This window comes from Arvicanthis niloticus, chromosome 6, assembly GCF_011762505.2.
Source record: "Arvicanthis niloticus isolate mArvNil1 chromosome 6, mArvNil1.pat.X, whole genome shotgun sequence".
Taxonomy (NCBI): Eukaryota; Metazoa; Chordata; class Mammalia; order Rodentia; family Muridae; genus Arvicanthis; species Arvicanthis niloticus.
The window spans coordinates 18,966,689-18,984,586 of NC_047663.1; the positions used below are offsets into that span (position 1 = coordinate 18,966,689).

Consider the following 17,898-nt stretch of genomic DNA (forward strand, 5'->3'; position numbering starts at 1 on the left):
GGAGACTTAGTAGGCCAGGTAAGAGCACAGTATAATGAGATAGAGGTAGATATATGAAATTATCAGGATAAAACCCAGTATTAGTACAATAACTCAACTTTACTGCTGGTGGAAAGCCATGAACATTCTAAGTCAAATTTGTATAATCTGTAATAAAGCTGAATGTGAGAATTCCGATTAGTCAGAGTGAATCGTGAGTGACAGTTCTCACTCAGTGTGACAGCACCCCCTTGACAATTGTGGATAAACTGCTGGCATCTGGTGAGCAGATTTCATAGCCATCATACCTGTTCCTAAGCACCCTCCAGTATATAGGACAAACCTATACAACAAAGAGTAGTCTAACCCCAAATGTCAAGGGTGAAAAAAAAAAAAAAAAAACGAAAAGAAAAACCTATCAGAGTAGTAAAGTTCTATGGGAGAAAATTTTGAGCATTTACTGTGACTAATGTATTATATAATGTAAATATAAAAAGTGTAAACCATAAGCCAGTGTCACCAGAATTCTTTAGCAAAGTGAGAAAGTATTGAGCTTAAGTTTAATTATATATAAACTAGAATCACAACAAACACAAATGTTCTAGAGAGTATCTTTTCATTGGCTTATGTCTTTTTATTGTTATTATTTTAGAAACCTTGGGTGTAATTTACTCACTGAACTGACCTTTGGAACATTTCAAGCATGGCACGGAATGCAGTTTTTACAGCAGTTGTAAGTGAAGTAGAAGTTAACTAAGCATATGTAAATACTTATTTGTGTGTCTGAAAGAATGCAGTATTGACTTACTGGGTACAAACCCCGTGTAAACTGGGGAAAGTCTGTCTTAAGGTCCATCCATTCTTTTCCAACAAGGAACCTAAGGCACAGGAGGCCTGGGCCTTGTGTAAATTACAGGACATGCTCTGCTTTCCTAGGCCTGACCTTCAGCTCAGGCACAAGTAACACCATCCTCACTAGGTGTAGTCATGAGGCCCCAGTGCCATGCTCTGACGTGGGGATGCTTTTGGAAACCCACTTGTGAGTTTCTCTCTGATTCCCCACTCCCATGCACAGTTCCCAGCTGCTTGAATGGCTGCCACACAGAGCTGCAAAAAATAACATCAAGGCCTGCAGGGAGCAAAAGCTGTGGGTCACTTCTTAGACGTGGAAAGGAGAAAATTCCTCAGCCTTGAGGCTTCTCTCTCCATGATTCAGAATGTTATTTTTCAGGAAGTATGTGCCTCTGAGGTCATGGATTATATATGGGTAAGAGACACTTTTGCAGCATGAGGAAAGATGCATTGAACTGTGTGATTGGAAAATATTCATAAAGAAAATGCATTGCTCCAGCCTGGAGAATATTTCTTTCTTACTGGGCACAGTGGCTCATGCCTTTAATTCCAATACTCGGGAGGCAGAGAAAGTGGATCTCTGTGAGTTTGAGGCCAGCCTGGTCTGAAAAGCAAGTCTAGAACAGCCAGGGCTTTTACACAGAGAAACCCTGTCTTAAATTTAAAAAAAAAAAAAAAAAAAGAGGAAAGAGAAAAGAATATTTCTTTCCCAAGAAAAGGGTTTTTTCCTTTAGAATAAAGGAATTTATTTTAGAAAAAATAAAATTCATGTTGTTTGCTAAGCATGGTGGCACATGTTCTCATGCCAGAGCCTGCACTCAAAAGAACAAAGCCTGAGTTTGGGGCTAACCACAGGGACATTGCATGTTCTAGCCCAGGCTAGACTATAGAGTTCAATCTCATCTTTAAAAACCTTTTATATGCTTTTCCGTGATCAGAAGGACGTTATAAACTCAAATCAAAATGTCCCTCTGAACTTGACTTTGGGTGACTGTACCTGTCTGGCAGGTCAGAAACCCAGATTCACAGCTGGTTCCCACTGGAGGGAGAGTCGGGATGTGCTGCAGCTGGATGCTCTGTAGACACTCTTTGTAGCTCTCACCCTCTCTGGTATAATTTGCTGACTCCTAACTAGAGGAAAGGAAGAAGAGCATCTGCTTCTCAGGTAGAGTAGGTGTGGACGGTAGGGTAGGAAAGACTCAAGCAGGAGGCACTGGCTTGTTGTCTCTAGTTCCTGTGTCCATCTTAACAGGAAGGGAAGTTGCTTCCTGGTGATGAGAAAAGCAGAACTCACTGGGATTGGACATTGATATTCACATCATGTGATCTGAATGGAACTACATCTCTCAGAATTCAGTTACCATCGCAGATTGGCACAGTGAGGCACGCACCATGTGAGCTGGTGGGTCTAGCTACTCAGATGCTGAGGCAGGAGGATGTCTTGAGCCCAAGAGTTCAAGGCTGACCTATTCAGGATAGTAAGAACTCATTTTTAAAAAGAACTTGACAATGTTGGACACAACCCAATAAGCATGTGCAGGGAGCTAGACTCCTCTGTCAGGATCCAACACCCAACTCTTTGTAATAGACAGTTTTCTTCGAGAAATATGTCTCATGATAGCTGTCTTAGGGTTTTATTGCTGTAAACAGACACCATGGCCAAAACAACTCTTATAAGGACAACATTTAATTGGGGCTGGCTTACAGGATCAGAGGTTCAGTCCGTTATCATCAAGGCAGGAACATGGCAGCATCCAGGGAGGCATGGTACAGGAGGAACTGAGAATTCTATATCTTGTTCTGAAGGCTTCTAGCAGAATACTGATTCCAGGCAGCTAGGATGAGGGTCTTAAAACCCATACCCACCGTGCCATGCCTACCCCCAAAAGGCCACACCTACTGGAACAGGGCCACACCTTCTAATAGTGTCACTCTCTGGACAGAGCATATGCCAACAAGTAGCACAAAAGCTTCTTGAATCTTTCCAAAGGCATGTTGCCGAAGGTGAGAACAGGAATCCCGAGAGTCTCTCTTCCGTCTCTTGTATTTTGTTGGAGATGCTTGCATCTGTAATTTCTGTTCACTTACCTAGATTTTCCATTTCCAGAATTTGCTCAGTTTGTGTTTTCTTTATTGCTTCCATTTTCACTCTCGGGTCTTGAACAGTTTTGTTTGTCTCATTCAACTCTGTTTTTTCCTTAACTTTCTTTAAGAGATTATTCATTCCTCCTATTTTTGTTTCTTTTCCTTGATTTCTTTAAGGGATTTATTCATTTCCCCTTTAAGGACCTCTCGCCTTCATAAAGTTCGGCTTCAGGTCATTTTCTTGTGCTTCATCTGTGTTGGAATATTCAGGGCTTGCTGTAGTAGGATAACTGGGCTCTGGTGGTTGTGTTCTTACACTGGTGTCTAGGCATCTGGGTTGAGGGTGGTTATAGATCTAGGGGCTGATTTCTGTGTTTGTCTTTGTTGAATGGGTGTTTTGTTCCTTGTTTTCTGTTTCCACTCTGGTCTTCTGACCAGGGTAGTCCATAGTTGAATAGAGAGTCTTCACCCAATTTGGCGGCTGGACTTCTGATACCCAGGTAGTCTTTGTTGGGGCAGAGGCCTTCCACCAGAGATGTGGGCTGGAGTTCTGGCAGCCTGCATTGGCCTCAGAGGTTCTGACAGTAGGCATGGCTTATGGTAAATCTCCACCCCTAATTAGTCCAGGAAAGGAAAACACACCTCAGTTGTATATTTACAAACTGCACACCTGTATCGGGCAGATTTGCCTCCTCGCCACTTTCTTCCCCAGCTATGAAATCCCTGCTACTTGCAGTTTTTCCAGGCCATGCACTTCTGCTCCATCTTCCTTTCAACCACTCTCCCTCTGTCTTCCTCTGTTTGCCATCCCTGCAATTCCTCCTCCTCCCCTCCTCTTCCTGTCTTGCCCATAAAACCTACCTCCTTGCTTTTGCTCAGTGATTGGCTATTTGTTGTCTTTATTAGCCAGATAATTAAGGGAAATTCCTCTACATCTCACCTTTTCTATCCAATAAAAAAAAAACTCTTCTTCCAGATATTGAAAAAAAAATTATGACAGGTAAATCACAGAGTATGAGGTATAAATGACATCCAGTCTAACAATTTATCAATTAGATAAAGCACTCTGCCATCCAACTTAAAAAGGAATTATACCTGAATTATGTCCTGTTTCAGATTGTATACCATCTGGAAACCATCCTCTCAAATCTGTGTCATCTCTCTCAATGCTAAACAGCTTGGGTTGGCTATGAGACTACATCCAGTCTTCAACCCCATCAGAAATCCAAAAACGATTTAAATATTACCTGAAAATATAAGGAGCACAAAACATACCTTCCAAAACTTAACCAATTTATAGAGACAACTGATCACCTGGACAGTCCCTCAGTCCACAACATGTTGGAGCATCAATTTTGTAGCCTTCTGGCTCAGGATCAACTGACAGACCTTGTGAAACAGGAATTATGAAGGACTAGCTTATTCTGTTTCGGCAGAACTAAGCTGTCAACTATCCTGTATCTTGTGTCCTCTCGTGGACAGTACAGGTCTGTAGAAGAAACAGGAAATTTCTGCCCAGTGGCTGCCTTGCCACAATAAACAACCTCTCCTGGGGGCGAAGATGCCCAGTATCTTCTTTGAACGGAAGAAAGGGGGCACTGTCAGGAGCAGGCACATCTCAGCATCAAATAATCAAATAACATTAAGTGTCACACTCTGTGGATCTCTGATGTTTTTAAAAAACTATCTGTATGCAAAGTATATCTGAACTGTTAAGCCTTAACTACTCTCAACCCTCTCTAATTGAAATATCTCAAAAACTCCCTTATAATTAACTCAGAACCATGAGTTTGCTATCTGGCCCTTAACTCATACTGCTGAAACATTTAAAAAAAAAAACAAAACAAAACAAAACAGCTTGTAATAGTAGCTAGAAGGACTGGGTCTAAGCTTTGTATTCTTAACTCTTTGTATCAATAGGAGAAATTTACACCAATGAAAACCTTAAATCTATATCACAATAGGTCAAAAGTAAATTCTGTACCAATGTCAGAAATTATAACTTTAACTTTGTAACAATTATAAGGTTTCTACCAATGTAAGATATAGCTATGCAATGTTTTGTTCAAGAGTAAATTTGATAACCTATCCCTATTTCTCTAATTTCTTTATTCCTATATTCCCCCTTCTCCTTTCCACCCCTCCCTCCTTTACCTAAAAAAAAAAGGAGAAGAGGAAAGGAAAGGTAGAAGTTTCCAAGTTTAAGCTCTCTCATTTCCTCCCTGTCTAAAGCTACATTTGTAAAGTATCCCTTAAAATGACAACATATCTGTAATCCATAAAATAACCAGAACCATCCATCTCAACATAAGAGACTAGAACAATGATCTTCTTTTGTCTGCTTCCAGCTGAATTGGGGTGAAGAATTTTCTTCTGGGGACCCAAAGGGAAGTAGGGAAATTGGCTTTGTCAAAGTAGAGCTAGCTGGCATCATTGCCTTCCAGTCACTCTGTGCTGAGAAAGTTCATTGCTTAGCTGACATCTTCACTATGATAGTCCGAAATGCTGGATAGGTGAGCTAGCTGTCCTGGAAAAGTTCTGGAATCAAGTCTTTAAAAGAAGCAACTTCGATGTAGTTGAGGTAGAATCAAGCAAGGAGCCGGAATGGAAGGTCCCAGAATCTCGGCATCCCGGAATGTGAATCTTGTCAGTACTGTCTTTCTCTTCTTTCATCCTGCAGTACACAAAACTTACAATGTATAGTTCTGCAAAGGCATTCATATGGAGAGTGCAGGGTGCAGATTGATTAGTGAAGATCAATAAAGACAGCTGCCTTTCTTCAGAGGTTAATTTGATCACATAATCAGATGGCAATATAAATTTCTATACATGCCATCTTAAATGATAGCATGTAATAACAAGTCATGAGAATTTTGTACCCAATAAGTGTTATTGGCTGTGTACAGACATATTAGTCTTAGCCGGTTCCAGAGCTGTCTCCGTAGACAGAGACATAAATATCACCACATATACATCACCTATTTTGTTGGTTGTTTTAGTCTCTCTTTTCTTCTCCATCACCAAGGTCTTCAGGAGGTCTCCATCTGTCATGTCTGATTTTTATCAACTTGGAAGGAACCCACAGCTTTTATTTTCCTGTGGAAACATAGGCATAACCTCTCCCCTAGCGTAACACATTTCCCATTTTCCATTCTGACATCAGAATATCCTTAATATAAATAGGCTAGTTTAGTTCAGTAGGTTTTTTTTTGATAATCCAATGTCTTTCAGCAGCTGTAGTGTTTTGTTCATTAGCATTAAAAATTTAAGCTTAATAAAGCACTATGTAATCTATCTTGGTGGGGGGGGGGGGGTTGGTTGCCTCCTTTGCCAGCTAAGTATCTCTTTTAGAGTTTGATTAAATTTCTCCACAATCGCTTGTCCTGTAGGATTGTGTGATATGCTGGTAACATGTTTTATAATATGTATAAAAACTGCATCGTCTTATTAGAGATATACAACAGACTGTTGTCCATTTTCATTGTAGGTGTATTCCCATAATGGCTATAAATTCTAACAACTGTGAAATTACAGAATCAGCCTTTTCTGACGCTAAGGCAGTTGCCCATTGAAATCCTAAATATGTGTCTATAGTATGGTGCACACAGTTCAGCTTACCAAACTCTGTAAAATGGAAGACATCCATTTGCCAAATGTCATTTCTGTGGGTACCCCTAGGGTTAATTCCTGTAGGCAAGGGAGTTTGGTTATATAATGAGCAAGTAGGGCATTGCCTCACAATTTTCTTGTCTTGTTGCCAAGTGATAGAGAACTCTTTCTTTAAACCTTTCCTGTTAACATGGTGTTTTTATGGAATTCTGAAGCCTCTAGCACACTTCCTATCAATAGCTGGTCAATTTAATTACTACCTTGCACCAGAAGGCCTGGCAGATCTGTATGGGATCTTACGTGTGTTATATATAGTGGATGACTCCTATTTCTGATCATTTGTTGTAGCTGAATAGTCAATTCCGAATCATCTTAAATAAGTTCAGCGATGTCTATGTGTAAAACAACCCCTTCTGCATATTGAGAGTCAGTTACTATATTAAGAGACTCTCGAAAATCTGACAACACCATGAGTATTGCATATAATTCAGATTTTTGAACTGACTTATAGGGACTCTCAGCCACCTTACTTATGTCTTCTAATTTATATCCTGCCTTTCCTGATTAACTGGCATCAGTGTAAAGTGTAGGAGCTCCAGATATTATTAGAGTTCTCTTTATTATATGAGAGAAAATCTAATTAGTTCTTTTTATGGATGGGAGTTGCTTGCTCTTAGGGTATCTGGTGTTAATCACTCCCAAGAAATTACTGCATGCTCTTTGCCAGTGTTCATCTTGTGCCCATTACGAGGCTATCTCTGCATTAGTAAAAGATACCATTTCAGTTGGATCTATTCTAACTAACTGTCAAAGTCTCATTTTTCCTTTTAGTATTAATTCAGAGACCTTCTCAATATAGGATTTTTATTCTTTAATCTGTTTATGTGCTAAAATCCATTCTAAGATATAGTCTTCCCTCTGCATGAGAATTTCTGTAGGGGAATGATTAGAAGGTAAGATGACTAAGATGCAAGCCATCTTTCGATCAATATGATCTAGATGTGTATCCTGCAATTTAATTTCTACTAGAGCTAACATCTTCTCAGCCTCAGCTGATAATTTTGGGGGGTTATTTAAATCTTTATCACCTTGTAAGGTTTAAAATAAATTGCTTAGCTCTTGAGTGGCCAAGCCAATTGCAGGCTGCAGCCAATTAATATTTCCCAGTAATTTCTGAACGTCATTAAGGGTCCTTAATTGGTTTCTTCTGATTTGCACCTTTTGTGGACTAACCTTGTGCAGACCTATTCTATACCCTAGATAATTAATAGAATCCCTTCTTTGTATTTTTTTTTTCAGGGGTGATTTGCAATCCCCAGCAAGACAGGGTTTTGGTGGGTTTTTTTTTTTTTTTTTTTTTTTTTTTTTTTTTTTTTTTTGGTTCTTTGGTTTTTTTGTGTTTTTTTTGTGTTTTTTTTTTTTTACTTCATCAAGCATTTTTTCCAGGATATCTATATCTAGATCAGCCAATAGGATGTCATCCATATAATGTAAAATAATAGAATGAGAAAATTGTTTGCAAATTATCTCCAATGGCTGTTGTACAAAATACTGATACAAGGTATGCTATTTACCATTCTTTGTGGCAGGGCTTTCCAATGTTATCCTTTTATTGGGCAACCTCTATTGAAGGTAGGTACTGAGAAAGCAAACCTTTCCTTTATCATGTTCATGTAGAGGAATTGTGTCTTTTACATCAATCACTATGATGGGCTGGCCATTCCTTAGACAACAAGGAAGGCAATGGAATTCCAGGCTGCAAGGAACCCATTGGCTGAATAATCTTATGTAATCACTCTGAGATTTGTCAACATCCTCTATTTTCTAGATTTTTTTAATGACAAATACTGGAGAATTCCAAGGGCTGGTAGACTCCTGTATATGCTGAACTCCTGGACTAGCTGTTCTAATGCCTGTAGTTTTTCTTTTGTCATAGACCACTGATGAATCCAAATGGGTTTGTTAGTCAGCCACCTTACTGGTAAGACTGTTGTTGTCTTATTAGCAGTGGTTCCTTGGGGTAGAGCTAAATTGTCAGCCTCTGCCATATCTTGTTTATGGACAGCCTGGACAGTTTGTAACTGCATTTGATAACATTCCCTAATTAATTAAAGTTTTTTTATTAGGAGCCTGACTGGTTTCATGGTCAAACGCTGAAACTAGGGATATTAATTTGTGTTTTCCATTGCTGTATTAGATCTCTTCCCCATAAGTTAATGTATATCAGCCACATATGGCCCTAATTTTCCCACCTGACCTTCAGGTCCTGTACATCTAAGCCATCTGGTGCTTTGCTTATTTGGATAAAGTCCCAATTCCTTGAAATTGGATGTCTACTTCTTGAAGTGGCCAACTTGAGGCCAAGATTTTGGAGAGATAATGGTGACAATCTGCTCCAGTGTTGGCCAGTCCTTCAATCTCAATATTGTTTACTAGTATTCTTAGTTTTGACCTTTGATCCTCTATAGAAGTTTGCCAAAGTATTCATTTTGGGCTTCCTTTTAAGTTTTTTGAGTTGTCTATAAAACTTGCCTCAGCCTCATTATCTGGTCTCCAACATCTGTTTTGAAGCAGTGATGTTTAATTGTCCTGAGGAAGAGAACTCTCCCTAACTGACATTGGGGCCTGCAAGAGTTCCTCCTGGGAGTTTTTTGGTACGGTGTTGCCCCATTTGTTTGTTGTTGCTCTACATTCCCTAGTCAAATGTCGGCCTTGGCCACATCTTTGACATATTCCAAAAGGCACAGGCCCCCTTTTGGGATTACTTTGGCTTTTTTCCTGAGGTTATTTCTGAGATGACTCTGCTCACCACACTTAAAACATTCAAAATCTTGAGTCATCTCTAGGCAGAAAGGTGTAGATGGCCCAATCAGTTCACTATGTCTGCCCAAGTCCAGCTCCAGGCTGGGGTGCTGCCCCTGGCTGAAGCTGTTTGCCTGGGGAGTGGGGAGGGAGTGTCTCTGCAGTTCTCTGTAGGCCCCTCAAATCCAGTCAGCTTTCTTTTTTTTTTTCTTTTCTTTTTTTTTTTTTTTGGTTTTTTGAGACAGGGTTTCTCTGTGTAGCCCTGGCTGTCCTGGAACTCACTCTGTAGACCAGGCTGGCCTCGAACTCAGAAATCCGCCTGCCTCTGCCTCCCAAGTGCTGGGATTAAAGGCGTGCACCACCACCACCCGGCTCCAGTCAGCTTTCAATCAACACACTGCCATAGCCTAGATTGCTGCCCCAGCCTTGTAGTGGGGATAAGTGGAGGGGCAGTGATCTTTTATCTCAGGTTAGTTGAGTTCTAATCCATATGTTGGAGCACCATTTGGTTTTGGTAAATCTCCACCCTCAATAAGCCCATGCAAGGAAAAAGCAACTCAGTTATATATTTACAAACTGCACACCTGTATCGGGCAGATTTGCCTTCTCACCACTTTCTTCCCCAGCTATGAAATCCCTGCTACTTGCAGTTTCTCTAGGTCATGTGCTTCTGCTCCATCTTCCTTCCAACCACTCTCCCTCTGTCTTCCTCTGTTTGCCATCCCTGCAACTCCTCCTCCTCCCCTCCTCTTCCTGTCTTGCCCAGAAAACCCGCATCCTCATTTCTGCCCAATGATCGGCTATTTGTCATCTTTATTAGCCAGTCAGATAATTAAGGGAAATTCCTCTATAGGCATGGACTCTGGCGGGACACAAGCTTCTTGTATCTTTTCCAAAGGCAAGTTGCCAAGGGAGAGAAGAGGAATTCTGTGACACCTGGTATGTGATTCCTGGAATGTTTGGGGGTTGAAATTCTATTTTCCCTGCATTACAAAAGTTTGTACAAAGGTCCCAAATTAGTTAAGGATTAGGCCCCTCGAGATCCACAGACACCTCTGGTTCTAGGTACCTACTTGGATACAGCCTCCAACTGTCAAACACTGATGTTAGTAGTACTCTAAGGGCAGACGCTTTTGAGTCTGAAATTCAGGTCAAAGACACACCGAAAGCTCACTGGTTATGTACCATTGTTTGATTGATAGCAGGAATCTTTCCTCATTCATATGAAAAATGTTACAAAAAAAACCAATAGTGGTTGATAATCTAAACGATAAATGTATCTCCCACCTCCCTCCAACTTTAAAACACTTCTCCTTCATCTCCCTAATCAAATCCAGACTGGTGGCTTGGGTTTTTTTTAATTCTTTTGCTACTAACTGCTAAAAGTTCATTGCTGCTACTAATAAACTCCCTGAAAGTCTTCACTTGGCAGAAGATCTACATATTATTCAGACCGAGCACATTCACATGATAGTTTGGCTATGGTTATGTCAAGAGCATAACCCTGAAAGGAAATGAAAGGAAAATCCAAGTTTTATCCCTACTGAAGTATCTGCACACTATTAAGAATATCCATGGGGTAAATGGCCATAAATTCACTCATGGACCCAGAAATACCCCAGTGCTTCCTTCTGGTCCCCTGGCATTGATTTCATGTCAAAATTTTGATCCTGGAGCCGAAGAGATAGCTCAGTGGTTAAAAGCACATGTCACTCTTGCAGTGGACCCGGGTTCGATTCCTAATACCCACATGGTGGCTCACAGCTATCTGTAACTCCACTTCCAGGAGACCCAATACACTCTTCTGACTTCCGCAGGTACCAGGCACACATGTGGTACACATACATACATGCAGGCAACTACTCATACACATAAAATAATAAATCTAAAAGAATTGAATATATTTCTTAAAAAAGTTTACTGTCTGCCTTCAGGATCTGGTGGTCCTCACTTTGGTTCAGACAGGATATTGGCAGCTGCTGCTCACAGTGAGAAAGGCGCAAACACTCCAGTCTGTCCTTCAGGATGAGTTAGGTGGGATGTTTAATAATTTGTAGTCATCCGGCAATCTTGAGAGGGTCACGTCTAATATTTATGGCACCTTTCCTTTCTCTGTCACATCTGATTCTTCCCACTGGTATGAGAAGGCTCCTTCTGTTGCCATCCCAGTAGCTCTCCCTCTGCCTGTAATAACTCTTTGGTACTCACATCTAAAGCTGTTTGACATGTTGCGGGTACTATTTGAAACACTGATGCGAGAGAGAGGTGGGCACATAGGACATACTGAAGCCTGTGGTTGACTTTTACTTCTCTGTCCATGAAACTATTCTTATCCAAGTCTTGTAACTGATGAAGTTGAAACCGAGAGACCTTGGCTACCTTGCCTCTGTCTGCATCACTAACAAGTGGCAGGACCACCGAGGAGTGGTGTTTTCTGGACAGGTTAGCTCAGCTTTCTGGGCTTTGTATCTTATCATGAAGTTGGCGTCTACTTGCAATAGGACCTGTGGGGCAGAAAGCTGCATTTCCTTCTAAGAAATCCAGACCTGTAGAACTCCCAGGCACACTCTTATCTGGCATCCCCGGGGTTCCTGCCCCTGGTTTATTGTCTATACAAAGTCCCTAGTGCTTAGCTGCCTGCTCTGGTCATACCTGTTCTAGATACCTTTGAATCCTGGGCTGCTTGGGAAGGAAAATCATAGGTCTTTTTCTACTGAAAGAGTTCATGTTTGAGGCTGTCCTACTCAAGTGACTTCACTCAGACGTTACGGAACCAGAGTTTGAACCCAGATCCTACTGGCTCAAGCCACTTTTGCCTGTTCTTCCTGCTTGTTTTCCTCATGGCTAGTTTAAGTACTGTGACTCTCAAAACTATGGTGCAGAAGCAAGATCACCACTTTTGATTTCTTAGAGTCTATTGGAATAACACAGAACAGAACCCTGCACTGAGGAGCTTGGAGTGGGAAGGTATAGTCGAAGGCTCAAGGACCTTATAGATGTGGAAAAGAAAGGATTTCTTCTTTCCTCACATTCTTCTTGCACGTTGAAACAGGGTCTGGATCACTACTTATTTCTCTGACCATCTTCCTCTAAGGAAGCCGTTTCCCTGCCTGCCTTTGGGATTCTAGTGTGGGTGCTTTTGGAGGCAGCCTTAGCTTCCCCCTTCTACCTGTGCAGAACTGCAAGGCCAGCCAGGGGTGAACTTCCTTGGGTATATTTGGTTGTTTTTCTACCTATGCTCAAACATACACATGTACATGGCCTTCCAAATACTCAGGCGTGTGGCTTGTGGTCTTCTGTCTTCCAAGCACATATGTGAGCATCTCACAGTTCCTGTGGACATGGAATTCCTCTGCTTTCCTGTCAGTCTGTTGTGTAGGCCTTTGTTGTCCCAACTGTGCTCACATCACTGCCTCAGTTAAAACACTTGCTTGTAATTGATTTCTGAAGCCACCTTCTTGGGGGGAAACCACCTTCTGGGCGAAGTTTCTAGAACTAGAGAATGCTTGGTAAGGTCACATACAGACAAGCCTAGTCTCACTAGGGGCCACCAGTTCCCTAGGATTGAGGCTTTGAAGGAGCGACAGCTTGATTCTGCTCCCTCTCACAGTGAGGCTGTGGGGTGTGTGTGTGTGTGTGTGTGTGTGTGTGTGTGTGTGTGTGTGTCTGTGTGTTAAGGTTGCCACTGAGCTGAGATGAGGAATGATTTAGGTGAGGTGAAAACAACACAAAACCTATCGTTCTTACAGAAATTGAGTTGATTTTCTTGACTAAATGATTCCAGAGTGTAGCAGGCCTTCGGTTAACTTTCCACAGTTTGATAATTGGTTTATGCCTATGCCGAGGAGCTCTGGTGTCCTTACTCAACTGTTTTCATTGATATCAACATATTATCTCGATGACAATGGGCCAATTAAATGTTAATCATGGGAAATGATTAAGGAAAAGGAATAAAAGGAAACCTTAGTTCTTCCAGCTGCATTCTAAAATGCGCATATGTGGTTTAAACAGTTAGCTTCTAAGCCACTCGCAAGTGTGTAATCCCAGCACATGGGAGGTAAAGCCAGGAAGATCAGAGTAGCAAGGTCATCCTGAGCTGTATAGTGAGTTCAAGGTTGAAGCTAGCCTGGACTAATAAGACTTGTTTCCTTTTTTTAAAAAGTTATTTCAAACCCATTATTTTATACTATTAATACACTCTTAAAATGTGTCTTTTCTTTTCTTTTTTTTGGTTTTTGTTGTTGTTGTTTTTTGAGGTTTTTCGAGACAGGGTTTCTCTGTGTAGCCCTGGCTGTCCAGGAACTCACTCTGTAGACCAGGCTGGCCTCGAACTCAGAAATCCGCCTGTCTCTGCCTCCCAAGTGCTGGGATTAAAGGCGTGCGCCACCACCGCCCGGCAGTGTATTTTCAGCCTTTACTTATTACTTTGCGTGTGCCATGGTATAACTGGGAAAGACAATTGGGCTCAGGGACTGAACTACAGTTGTCGAGTTGACAGTAAATCCCCTACCTAGTAACTGCCATTTCTGCCAACTGGCCAGCCCCAGGAAATTGTGTTTGTAAAGGTTTTCTAGAAAGAATATGATCAAAATATATTGTGTGAGCTTTAGCTTAGTGAGAACGCGCACCACCCGTGCACGAAGTTCACGGGTTCAATCCCCATCCTTGTCAAAAAATAAATAAAAAGAAAGGCTGTTAGGTGTGGAGATGATTCTGCAAGTGAAATTCTTGCTGCACAAGCCGGGTGGCCTGTTTGACTCCTGGACCCAGGGTATAGAGAAAACAGACTCCTCAAAAGTGTTTGCTGACATCCCACAGCCCCCTGGCACTCACATGCACAGCCTGGCATGTGCACCACCTCCAACACAATAATTATAAAAAATAAAATTTAAAACTGTTCTAAACTAAGCCTCAAGAGGAAGATTTCATTGTAGCGCTCTTAAATCCCCTTATCCATGCTGTGGGATCAGAACTAACCTCAAATTACAATTGTGATTTTTTTTTTTTTTTTTGCATGCCTTTAGCAGACAAGGACAAGTCATAGTTTGTGTGCCTTGGTTTCCTCATCTGGAAAGCAGGGGTGGTGGTTGGAGAGATGGCTCAGTGCCCAGAGCACATCTTGCTCTTGAGGACACGCGTTCAAAGTTCCCCAGGCTCTGACTCCCTCTTGTGGACTCCTCAGACACTGCCCCTGCTCCACACACATAAACACTTCATTTAATTTAAAATAAATGTTTTTAAAGAAACCGAGGTGGTGATTACCCTGGCACCTATGGTCAGGGTTAAACACACCAGGATGGCAGATGCCTGGGAGCAGAAGTGATTGTTACTATGATGTTTAGTGATTGAGAACAGACTAAACCTAAAACGGTTTTCCCCGTTTCACTTCATTTCTCCTATTTTATTTTGTTTTTGTTTGTTTGTCGGCCTGGGAAACTAAACAAGGTCCTCTGTCAAGAGAGCGGGAGAGAGAATCTATTAATTTTATTGGAGTATAAACAATGCTGCTTACTTATCCCATAAACACTTGTTAAATACCATGGTCAATTCAGGTGCCCTTCCAGGCATAGAGGTGATGGTGGCGATAAGGCACCGTCTTTGTCCTCCTGGGCTCATGGACAGAGCTTGGCACATACACAGGCTTGCTCAGTCTGTGATGATCAAGAGCACAAGTGAGACCATGTGGTGGAGCCAGGCTGTGATAGAAGCCCTGCTGTGGCTGAAGCCCGACTATGAAAAGGACCTGGCTGTGACAGGGGCTCAGCTGTGACAGAGGGGTGGGACAGGGGCCTGGCTATGACAAGGGCTTGGCTGTGACAGGGGCTCAGCTGTGACAGGGGTCCGGGTGGGACAAGGGCTTGGCTGTGACAGGGGCCTGGCTATGACAAGGGCTTGGCTGTGACAGGGGCTCTGCTGTGACAGGGGCTCAGCTGTGGCAGGGGCTCAACTGTGACAGGGGCTCAGCTGTGACAGGGGTCCGGGTGGGACAGGGGCCTGGCTGTGACAGGGGCCTGGCTGTGACAAGGGCTTGGCTGTGACAGGGGTTCAGCTGTGACAGGGGCTCTGCTGTGACAGAGGCCCAGCTGTGACAGGACCCAGCTGTGACAGGGGCTCAGGTGGGACAGAGGCCTGGCTGTGATAGGGGCTCAGCTGTGACAGGGGCTCGGCTGTGACAGGGGCTCAGCTGTGACAGGGGCCTGGCTATGACAAGGGCTTGGCTGTGACAGGGGCCCAGCTGTGACAGGAGCTCAGCTGTGGCAGGGGTCCGGGTGGGACAGGGGCCTGGCTGTGACAGGGGCCTGGCTATGACAAGGGCTTGGCTGTGACAGGGGTTCGGCTGTGATAGGGGCCCAGCTGTGACAGGGGCTCAGCTGTGGCAGGGGTCCGGGTGGGACAGGGGCCTGGCTGTGACAGGGGCCTGGCTATGACAAGGGCTTGGCTGTGACAGGGGTTCGGCTGTGACAGGGGTCTGCTGTGACAGGGGCTCAGCTGTGGCAGTGGCTCAGCTGTGGCAGGGGCTTGGCTGTGACAGGGGCTCGGCTGTGGCAGGGGCCCGGCTGTGATAGGGGCTCAGCTGTGACAGGGGCTCAGCTGTGACAGGGGCCCAGCTGTGACAGGGGCCCAGCTGTGACAGGGGCTCAGCTGTGACAGGGGCTCAGCTGTGACAGTGGCTTGGCTGTGACAGGGGCTTGGCTGTGACAGGGACCTGCTGTGACAGGGGCTCAACTGTGACAGGGGCTTGGTTGTGACAGGGACCTGCTGTGACAGGGGCTCAATTGTGACAGGGGCTTGGTTGTGACAGGGGCCTGGCTGTGACAGGGGCCCAGCTCTGTCTGAGCTGTAGCTTAGTGAAAACACGCACTACCTGTGCACCAAGAAACAGTCTTTCTTTTTCTCCAAAGCCAGGGAAACTGTCCTATTATTTTTTGTGACTACAAAATGTTTTATATTTCTAAAAATGAACAAGCACATTGAATTATGGGAGATATTAAAATAGCCTTTTCCAGCGAGGTATAGTGGTGCACCCTTTTTATTCCAGCACTTGGGAGGCAAAGGCAGGAGGATCTCTGAGTTCCAGGACACCCTGGTCCACAGAACAAGCTCCAGGACAGCCAGGGCTATACAGAAAGGACTAAATAAATAAATAAACCCCCAAACAAAATAAAGTCTTTTCTACACAGTAAGAGTTTTACCATCAGTGTAATTGTTTGCCAGATTTTTGACCTAGAAACTCCTAGTGTTTCTTTTCTTTGTATTTTGCCTTTTTTTTTCTCTCTAGTTCTTCTCTTTTATTTTCCATACACATGAATAGTCTTCAAAGGAAGACTGTTCAGGGATTCTAAGGGTGGTTTTTAGGTAAAAAGTATTAAATATAATATATAAACACACACATATATATATGTGTTTACATATATATATGTATATATGTAAACACATATGTTTATATTCCATCCTGAGGAATGAATGTGAACCTTTGGAGTGGGATGAAGCAGGTTGAACTGTGTGTAATCGGAATCCCACTGCTTTTTCAGAATCCTCAGCCGCAATCCTCTGACAGTTGTGGAAGATCCTTTCCTATTTAAGTTGCCAACGTTAAAATATCTGTAAGTATTTGGGTTCCCACTGTGATTTCTGCCTTTTTTTATTTTTATCAAGAGGGAATTTTGACTTAATAAAAAAAAACCACAATTTTAGTTTCAACTGTATTGTTGGAAAAAAAATCATTGAGAAAAGGGTGGAGATCTGGAGAGGTGGTGGGCGTCCTTAATCCCAGCACTTGGAAGGCAGAGGCAGGGGGATCTCTGTGAGTTACAGACCAGCCAGTGCTACACGGAGACACTGTTTTAAAAATTAAAATGAAAATGAAAGAAATAAAAGTTAGGGGTCTGACAAAATAGCTCAGCAAATAAAGGGGCTTGCCACCAAGCCTGGGGACCCAAGTTCAAGAACTAGCTCACACTGTTTGTCCTATGACATTCACATATTCACTATGGCACATACATACATACATACACAAATATGCATATATATGGAAAAATATAAAAAGGGTAAATAAATGATACAATAGGCAAGATATTCAGCTGAGGATGAAACAGTGTTTAAGGACACAAAGATGTTTATGTGAGCATATGTAGGAATAGCATCTCAGAAAGCAAAGAACTGTAAGTATATACTACTTCTTAAAATAAAAAACATTTCAAGTGCATGCAGTGCCCATAATTGCCAGAAGAGGGCATCAGATGACTGGAGTTACAGACAGTTGGGAGTCTGCTGATGTGGAAATGGAACCCTAGTCCTCTGAAAGAACAAAATTTTTAAAGGCTGATCCCCAGTGTGTACTACTTTTAAAAAGATGAGCCATGTTTGATTTTCCAACACCCACAATGAGCCTCTCACAACTGCCCGTAACTCTGGCTCCAGGAAATCTGACACCTTTGCTCTCTGTGAGTACCTCTTACACACACACACACACACACACACACACACACACACACACACGCCCTAAGTCTTTTCTTAAAAAAGAAAAGGAAGTTGGAGAGATGGCTCAGTGGTTCTGCTAGAGGACTCAAG

The 17,898-nt window shown here is 42.7% G+C and overlaps 1 protein-coding gene across 1 annotated transcript in view; it reads left to right on the forward strand.

The window, feature by feature from the left end:
• The window catches only part of LOC143442646 (leucine-rich repeat-containing protein 37A2-like), a 44,660-nt gene that overhangs the window by 7,952 nt on the left and 18,810 nt on the right, over nt 1–17,898 (forward strand). Inside the window, exons 5-6 of the mRNA XM_076935671.1 lie at nt 632–712; nt 16,860–16,931. Of these exons, the coding sequence (XP_076791786.1) occupies nt 632–712; nt 16,860–16,931 (153 nt within the window). The remainder of the gene's footprint in view (nt 1–631; nt 713–16,859; nt 16,932–17,898) is intronic.